Source organism: Acanthisitta chloris, unplaced genomic scaffold (assembly GCF_000695815.1).
Source record: "Acanthisitta chloris isolate BGI_N310 unplaced genomic scaffold, ASM69581v1 scaffold16559, whole genome shotgun sequence".
Taxonomy (NCBI): Eukaryota; Metazoa; Chordata; class Aves; order Passeriformes; family Acanthisittidae; genus Acanthisitta; species Acanthisitta chloris.
Window position 1 is genome coordinate 10,241 of NW_008692117.1, and position 9,268 is coordinate 19,508.

General features: G+C 40.0%; 1 protein-coding gene across 1 annotated transcript in view; it reads left to right on the plus strand.

Moving 5' to 3' along the window:
• The first annotated feature begins 1,364 nt into the window (after nucleotides 1-1,364).
• PPARA (peroxisome proliferator-activated receptor alpha) overlaps nucleotides 1,365-9,268 on the plus strand; it is a 14,828-nt gene continuing 6,924 nt past the window's right edge. Inside the window, exons 1-4 of the mRNA XM_009082524.1 lie at nucleotides 1,365-1,500; nucleotides 4,430-4,674; nucleotides 6,890-7,050; nucleotides 8,380-8,518. Coding sequence (XP_009080772.1) covers nucleotides 4,467-4,674; nucleotides 6,890-7,050; nucleotides 8,380-8,518 — 508 coding nt within the window. The 5' untranslated portion in view covers nucleotides 1,365-1,500; nucleotides 4,430-4,466. The remainder of the gene's footprint in view (nucleotides 1,501-4,429; nucleotides 4,675-6,889; nucleotides 7,051-8,379; nucleotides 8,519-9,268) is intronic.

Sequence of the window (9,268 nt, forward strand, 5' to 3'; positions counted from 1 at the left end):
GGGTGAGGAGCAGAAAAGGCCTTGGCTCTGTGCAGTCCCTGCTCAGCAAGAGCTAAAACATCCCTGTGGTACCAGCACTGTTCTGCACAAATCCAAACACAGCCCTTACCAACTACTGGGGAGAAATTTAACTCTACCCCAGTCCAAACCAGCACACACTTCTAATATCAATCAGCACAATTCTTGCAGTGTTTCAAAGCTTTACCATCTCTAGGCTTGTGAGATTAGAAGTGTGTTATCTCTTCAGCTTTTGATGCCATTAGAGCAGTATTTTCAGGGGAGGGAAGTAAAGCTCACCATGTTCCCTCCTTTCTGAAGACAGGACACCTGTCTCCGCATCCTGTATTCTCCCAGAACCTCTCTAGTGTTCCTGCAGCTCTGCAGGTACTCGTGGAGCAGAGAGAGAGGATTGGCTTTTCTCCCTTATTGCACAGGCAGAGAATGTTCTTCGTTTTTGGTAACCAATAACTGCTTTTGTCCTGCTGCAGACCAGGTTGCCTTAGGAGCTGTGTAATTCCACTTCTGTTTAATGCTCTGCCCAATTATAAGGAGAGTGATTTGGCAAAAGAAGATCGTGCAGAATATATGTACCATAGCATGTAAAAAAACCAAGGTAGGATATAATCCAGGTTGCAGACATCTTTTTGTTATGTAACTTTTAAGATCTTAGTAATTTTACTGTCAATTTTCAAAATTAGGGTGCATTAATTCTGCTTTGATTTAAAGGCAAGGATGCTTATAGGTTGCATGTGGTATCTTGGAGTGCAACTCTGTAAAGGGAAGAAAGACAAAGCTTTTCTGTGTGGGTTTTTTTAGGGGGGAGTGCAACTGGCAGTTTTGGCAAAGGGATGGGTTAAGAAAAGTTTTCATTATACACATAGTAAAGTCTGTTTCAGGCTCATAATACTTCATCAAATAGAAAATATTACTAGTATGTAAGGTTACAAAGTACAACAACTGAATCAGTTGTCACATGATAGACTAGAAAATATACATCCTTTCCCAAACAGAAATCTGGACATTGTATTTCATGTGCCAAATTTTATTTTCACTTGTTTTCTATGTGTTGAACTAAGACATTAGAAATATCCTGCAGCTTACGTATTCAAGGCTCTTCCTATGCACCTAAGTTCTCTAAAAGTATCTACTGCAGTCACTAGTTTGAAATGTGCTGTGTTCAGCCCCAGCATTCTCAAAGTGACCTAGAGGTAATGATTGTTTCAACTTTAACCTTGGTATTTGCAAGCAAGCCCTTTACACGATCAATTTGTTTATGCACTAAGTTCAGACTTTGCTACTGCTTCCCGGAGACCTTTGCATCTCAGGGCCCTGTTTCCTTACAGGGATTATCCCTGGTGTGGCAGGTATTAAATGTGGAAGGAACAGGGGGTTAGTACCCCTCCATCCCTTTTGAAAAATGAAGCAAATAGCTGATAGCTGCACAATTCGGTATTTTCCTATCTGACTGTGATTTCTTTGAGACCTGTTTCAAGTTATTAGGTGAGTTATCAGTGGGTATTTGCAGTGTGCTGGTGGGAAAGGACTTCTTTTGAAAATAGACGTATGTCAGAGATAACAGGCTGTGAGAGAGCACCAGGAAAACCTGGTTATCCTTAAAACCATAATTGCATGAAATTGTGTCCTTATTTTTCTGTCATATTATCTTTGTTTTCAGTTTAATCTGTGTGTGTGTTTGTATGTGGAGGTAGGAAAGGGGCTCTGGAGACTGAAATATTGTATGGGAAACTGAGAAAATCCTCTGCAAATGTCTCTGTTGTACAGAATTTTTGTGAAGATTTGAGATACGCAGATGCTTGAGTGAAATCATTATGCTGCAGCTACCACATCTACTGTTGTAACATGTACAGCTTTTTCTGTAAATCAGAATACTCTGAACATTACTTAAATAAATTTCATACTCATTACCCTCTTTATTTTAGAAGCTTTCTTTTCATACAAGCAAGGATCAAGGCATATTATGTGAAACCTGCCAATGAAAGCATATGCATGTGTAAACATGCACAAAACAGAGAGAGGACAGAAGGCAAACAGCTTACTGCATGAATATTAGGCATATTACTTAAAGATCTGCTGTGCTTCTAAAAAAATCAGATATAACTTTTTCAGTGATAAAAATATTCATGTATTTTGACAGTCTTCAGAAATGGTTATGTGGTAGCTGTGCTTGCTAAGGTAGCAGTTAATCATTGACAAGAGCTGTAATGATTAAGCAGCTGTAATTTACTAGTAGTGTTTGAAAGTACAAAAGGGTATGTAATTTAATAGTTAAAATGCTTAATTTATGTTTCACTACCTGTTAGGTTGTTTTTATATAAATCCAGCTTAAAAGGCTGCTGAATTTTAAATATTGAGTGTAAATGTGGAAAAGTATGGTGCACTTTGGGTGATCCTAGGCAGCTGTTGCCATGTTCAGAGTTCAGTTCTCAAGCCTTTCCTTTGCTTTCCTGTCACATAATGCCTATTTTGGTTTACGGTAGACTTCATTGTTCACTTAATCCTTTAAAAATACTTGTGCTGGACAAAGCAGTGATACTTGGAGAGGTGTGTGTGACTCAGTAGGGAACATGATGTAACATTGGGCACTAGAAGCCCAGTGCCTGCTGGAACCTCCCCAGCTGTCCTGGGGCAGAGCACTTGTGCCACATATCTGCAGAGGAATATAGTATTTCTGTGCTGTGAACAACTGTTTTAGCCTGGGAGGACTTCATGAAGAGCACCCTGGAGGAGCAGTGCTCTGCCATATGCTCTGCCATTCTTCTTGTCCTTTTTTGTTGATGGCTCCTGGGGGAGACAAATTTGGAGTCTCCTTTGGATTGCTGGAGAACAGTTATTCTCAGCTATCATTACAAAACCTATGTATCTCAAGGTTTCTTTACACGTTTCCCTCATCGCAAAACAGGTACATCACGGGGACAGCAACTTAACTTTGTTTTCACAAATACATCCGAGTGACTTCTCATTTCTCAGTTTGAGTATATTCTGGTTATGTCAGAGATTCTGGTGGATAACGAAGAGCAAACAGAACAGTTAGTTCCAGGTGTTACTGGCCTTATTCATACTGCCTCAACAGAGAAATTGTACAAGGATATTCAAGACTGAAAGTATTGGCAGAGAATAGCAGATGATGTTCACCAGAAGGGTTTGCAGTTGATTGTTTTTCTTTCTTTGTGAATGTAATGTTTTTAAGGGACTCTTCATCTGCAGAATTACTCTGTATCTTGAGTCAGCATGAGACTGCAAGTGTTGTTCTGAATGCATGGAGAAAGTTTAGCAATAAAATCTTTGGCAGATAATCTACAGTAATCTGTGCCTTTTTGCTTGGGTGTGTAACCATACATTCATAAAAAATCCAACCTGACCTTTAACCCTTCCAGGGATGGAGCAGCCAGAGCTGCTCTGGGCACTGTGCCAGTGCTTCACCACCCTCACAGGGAGCAATTTCTTCCTGATATCCCATCTCATCCTGCCCTCTGGCAGTGAGAAGCCATTCCCCCTTGTTCTGTCACTCCAGGCCCTTGTCCAAAGTCACTTTCCAACCCTTGGAGCCCCTTTAGGCACTGGAATGGGATCTAACATCTCCCTGGAGCTTTCTCTTCTCGGGGTGAAGCTCTCACAACCTGTCCTCAGAGCAGAGCTGCTCCAGCCCTCAGAGCATCTCTGTGGCCTCCTCTGGACCTGCTCCAGCAGCTCCACCTCCTTCTGGTCTTGAGGACCCTAGAGCTGCAGGCAGGTCTCACCTGAGCAGAGAAGGCCAGAATCCCTTCCCTACCTGCTGTCCCAGGGCACGAGGGTTTTCTGGGTGCCAGGGCATGTCCAGCCTCTCACCCACCACCACAGTTGGTACAGTAACATACCTGTTGTCTGCAGCTGGTGTTAGAAATCATGGATAAATTCTCATACTGAATCTCTTAGATATTCTTATTTGCTGCACCATGTGATGTAGAACTTATTTCCTTTTCTAGTTAAAACTATGCTGTTTCCAAGAAGTTGAGCAAATAGAGCTTTACTCATGGTCTTTGCACTATGACATCTAAAGTTGGTAATAGTGACAGCATCTCTTTTTTTTCCTACTCAAGAAAAGAGCGTGGAATATTGATACTAGATGTTTATAAATTTTGGTGGGCAGTGCATAATGATTGGTATAGAAACACAGCAAAGGAGAGAAAACAACAATCTTCAGATTGATCTTGTCATAATTTTTCATTCATAGTGAAGTCTTTCGGGGAAATTTTTTCCCCTCCCTGTGCTGTTGATGATTCATGTTGCATAAAGCTTCTGGAGCAACAGAATGTTGTATGATATGTCACTGTTGGGATAGAATTCCTGTATTCAGTGTGCTGCAACTGCTTCAAATCATTAAAAAATATAAATATTCTGATGGATTTTTTTTAAATTATTCCTTCACCAGTGTAAAGAAGTGTAAGTGACTGCTCTACTTGATCACAATGGTGGACACTGAAAACCAGCTCTATCCCCTCACTCCCTTGGAGGAGGAGGATATAGACAGCCCTTTATCTGGAGAGTTCCTACAAGATATGGAGAACATTCAAGACCTCTCTCAGTCTCTAGGTGATGATAGTTCTGGAGCTTTAAGTTTGACAGAGTTCCAGTCGCTGGGAAATGGTCCAGGATCTGATGGATCAGTTATAACAGGTAAGAAAGTTTTGGTTTATCATGAAACTTTCTTTTATAAATATAGTGATAGAAATTAAAAACTTCTTTAATGCAATAATTGTTGTTTATGATGAAGTGACACTAGATATATATAAACTGATTATAACATGGTCTTAAATTATGTAAGGCTAAAGTTAATTTATTAGACAAATGCCACTGAGAAATGGCTGTAACATAAAGATTCTGTTGTAAATTGTCATTACTATCAACACCTTTTTCAAAATAATTTTTACAAATCATTATTACTAGCAAATGAGTTACTATGTGTTTTAGTTACATAGGATGTCACAATACTGCACTAAAGGATTTCCCCCTTTTTATCTGTAAGTTTCTGCAAATCATGTTTATTTGAAATACATTGTGAAATACTTGCCAAAAATGTAACCTCTAAAAGCTCCCCTAGGATTCCAGTGCATTTTGGTGTCCTGATGTTCTGCACAAGCTCTTTTCTCCTCGTTCCCAAGAGCAGTGTTATTCAGCTAATGACTTCTGCCCTCGTTAGTGCAGCAGTTGCAGTGCTCATATGTTACATAGTCCTCAGTCAAAATCCTTGTGAGAGGCTTTGTTAGAGACATCAAAATGGGAATCACTGCAGTGATGTGGGACATTGTGATAATGTCAGCAAGGTATTCCTTTTGAATCTGAGGGTTTGCAAATCTCTCAGCAGTAGAGCCATTTTAAGAAGTTTATGATTAACTTTCTGGTTAGTTTCCCTTATGTTTTGTTTTGAGGGTTTCTTGCTTTAAATCAATTCCCAGCCCCTGGTCCCTATTTCACTTTACAAAACCTGCAGTAGTAGAACTGAGGCAGTTGACAGGAGCAGTGTGAGTGCTGAAGGGAGCAGGGAGAGCTGTCTCTTGGCACTGTTGGCCAAGGGCACGTTTGTAGAACTGTGGTTTGGGTCCCTTTGGGTTGCAGACCTTCTCATTAGAGAGAGGCCTTGTACAGGAACAGTTATGCTGTGCTGAGTTCATAACATAATCCTTTAGAGACAGGAGGTTTTGCAGTTATTTGTGTGTATGTGTGTACAAGTTCTGCAATAATTTAGATAAGCTTCTAGTGTCACCTTCTCATTTGAGTATTCAGTGTTCATAGCAAAACACTCTAGTATTGCACTTAAAGAAGATGCAAAATGTCAACTTCCAAGGCTCAAATTCCATAAAGAAAGCAAAAAGAAATCACATTTTTAAAAAAATCCTGGGTTTTAGGCTGTTCTTGTCTCTGATGCCTGTGGGCTTGGCAGCACTGGCAATGCAGACTCTTGAGTCCTATGCCAAGGTTTTTTCCAACATAATACTTGCTGACCTACATTCATGAGTGTTTCTTAATCTGTCTGTTAAAATAACACACCCATTAATTTGCTGAAGTCTTGTGGTGCAAGTTGCAAGATGGAAGATAAAAGAAATTCTGGCCTCAGAAAATATTTTCCTCAAACAAGGTGGAAATATTAATTGAAATAATTAAGGTTGGAACGTGTTCATTTTGTAACATGTTCATCTACTAGTAACACGTCTGGAGAGTTTATTTCACTGTACAATTCAGAAATGCTTTTCCCTTTATATGCAAAACATGGAATATCTGAGCTAGATTATTTCAGGCACTTGTGTTACCTTCCTCTTAACATTTGTTCAGCCTTTCTGCTGTTGTGCAGGAATTGTCTATCTGCTTTTTAGGCCCCAGTTTAGATCATTGTTTGAAACTCTGTGTGGCTTTTCTAAGGTCAGAGAGACCTTAAGTGTATCTGAAGTGTTACTGTGTGTGAGGTAGGATGTCTCTTGTCATGCTGTAGCAATAGATCCTGTGCTCGTCCCTACAGCACAAGAGGTGGAAGATGTAAGGGCAGGATGAGCTCTTCATAACCTTTCTGGAAGGAATGTTGGTGTGGTGTGTATTCATTGCGTTCTCAAGAACCATTATCAGTCCTCTAGGTCTTGTTACCCAAGTCCCTTCAGTAAGGCTTTTTGCTTGTTGACACTGTATGTCTCATCAAAATTAGCAAGGAACACCCTCTATTTTGTATGTGTTTGAACTGGTAAGATGAATTACTTTTCAGACACCTACAGCTGAATTATTAGTTCATTTAATGACTGTTAAGATTATTTCTTAGTTTATGCTCATTTTTATGTGGTTTTACTATAGAAATTGTATCAATCTTGATAGTGCAGTATTTATGAAGTGTTCCCTTTTCTTTTAGACACCCTTTCACCAGCATCCAGTCCCTCGTCCATTAACTTTGCCACAGCTCCAGGTAGCATAGATGAATCAACCAGTGGAGCATTAAACATTGAATGTAGAATTTGTGGGGATAAAGCCTCAGGCTACCATTATGGAGTACATGCTTGTGAAGGCTGTAAGGTACAGTCATAATTTTCTTCTTAAGAACCTAAATCACGTTGCTTTATTTTTGGCTAATATATAAACATTTGTTACATAACTGTTTAATTAACATAGTTCTAACCATTGCACTTATTTAAGTAATAAATATATCTGTGTTCCTTTTTCTGAAGTCAATTGCTCAGATACCAGAACTCAATACCAGACCTTCCTCAAGCAGGGGTGATTCACAATGATCATTTTCATGCTGCTTTTTCTGGATATAGTACTTAAACACTAAAACCACTTAAAACACTAAACCAGGACCAAAAATCAAAGCCTTCTTGCTCCACTAGTGTTTTGTTTGTGTTGGGAGTATGGCTGTGGGGAGCATGCCAGTGTGCTACGTTTGCATTATAACAGTGGCAGATCCTGAATTTCTCATCTCCACCACATTCTGCCTGAATCACGTAGTATTGCGCGTGTGGTTTTGAGGCCAGGCCAGGGCTCTGGGGAAGATCACTCTTATCACCAATGTATACTTTTTGGGATTATAAGATTCTTCTCATTTTCCTCAAATGTTTTCGTTTTCTGTTTTTTTCTAAATTAAAATGTAAGAGGAGAGAAATAATTGTATCTGTGTAAAGTTTCCTTTCATGCACCTTGTTGGAATGTGATCATTTGAGTATAAATCTTACGGAATAATGCAGAATATCTATTAGAGACAGGGAACCAGTTCCTAGCCAGGTGTGTCCCACAGTCTAAATGACATGTTGTTATGTCATGTGATGCAAAATGTTGGGATGTTCTGGATTTGCTGTCCCTGTGGTTTCGCAGTGTATGACCAACCTTGCATTGCAGTGTCGAGACGTCGCTGTAAGGTTGAGCTGTTGAGGTATAGGCTGTTCTGTAATGCTCTGCTTTGTATCCTTGGCTCTTCTGTACACCATGCTGTGTTGTCATACCCCTCACATTTCCTGGATGAAGAAAAGATGTGTTAATTCTCTGCATGTTTGTGACTCCACCATGAAGGATGAAGGTTGTTTCTGATAGAGGATGTTGAGGGAATGTGTACAAAAGCAGTATGTGACTGTTTTGCTTCATCCTTAAGCATAAATCTGCTTGGGTACTCTGGTTCTTGGTTCTCTCCCAAGAAAGAGGACTGAGAGCTACTCCCTTCTTTCATATTCCATACAAGCCCTCAGACACATCACTTGACTGCACGAATTCTTACTTCTGGACAGGTTATACTCTGTGTATTGTTTTGCTAGTGACATCAATAAACAATGAAAGAAAAAAATACCTGTGTGTTTGAAACTTAGTAGCCAACATTAGTTAACATTATATACTGTTTTTTCAAACTTTTACTAGGGCTTTTTCAGAAGAACAATTCGTTTGAAACTCATCTATGATAAATGTGATCGCAACTGCAAAATTCAGAAAAAAAACCGTAACAAGTGCCAATACTGTCGTTTTCAAAAGTGCCTTTCAGTTGGAATGTCACATAATGGTAGGTAAGAGTGCCCTTACTTTGATTATTCCTCCCCAGAGTCTGCTGCTGGAAGCAGGCGCTTGGATAGTGTTTTCACTCTTGCACATGAATTGAACCTCAGATTTTTACAGTATAGATTGCAGTTGGGGGACACCAGTTTCCCTGGTGACTTCATGTAGTTGATGCAGAGCTGCCACATGTGCTGTTATGAGCTTTACACAGTTGTGCTGGATGTCTTGTTTTTTCCATATGAATGTTCATTTATTTGCTTTCTTTACCCAGAACTTTGGCACCAGTGCTCCCATTGAAACAAATTTCTATACTGGAAGAATTCTGATCAAGGCTTTGTAGAGGAGTAGGAGGAGAACAACTAGCTCATTGTGGGAGGGAATGATGTAGGATAGAAATCTGTAGGAAAGCTGACTTCATTATTTTTCAGGTTACAGTACAACAGCTCTTGGGCAGATGGCTCAGAAAGTGTGGGGGGAGGGAGGAGGTCTGTGCTGGCTGTGGAACAGGAATCCAGTAGGGTTTTTGTTAGATAGAATGGTAAATATTCAGACCATTGAGGTAACCAGTTTAAAAGTTAGGTTGTTTGTGTTACTGATTTAAGATAAGGCTGGAAAGCCTGTGGCTTGCAGACCAGTTTCAACCCACGAGGCAGTTCTGTGTGCAGTACGTGGCTTGCTGAGCAACATGGGTGAAGAAGGAGAGGCCAAGCCATGAGAAAGCACATTTTGGTTGGCCAGATGGCAGTAGTTTGCTTTC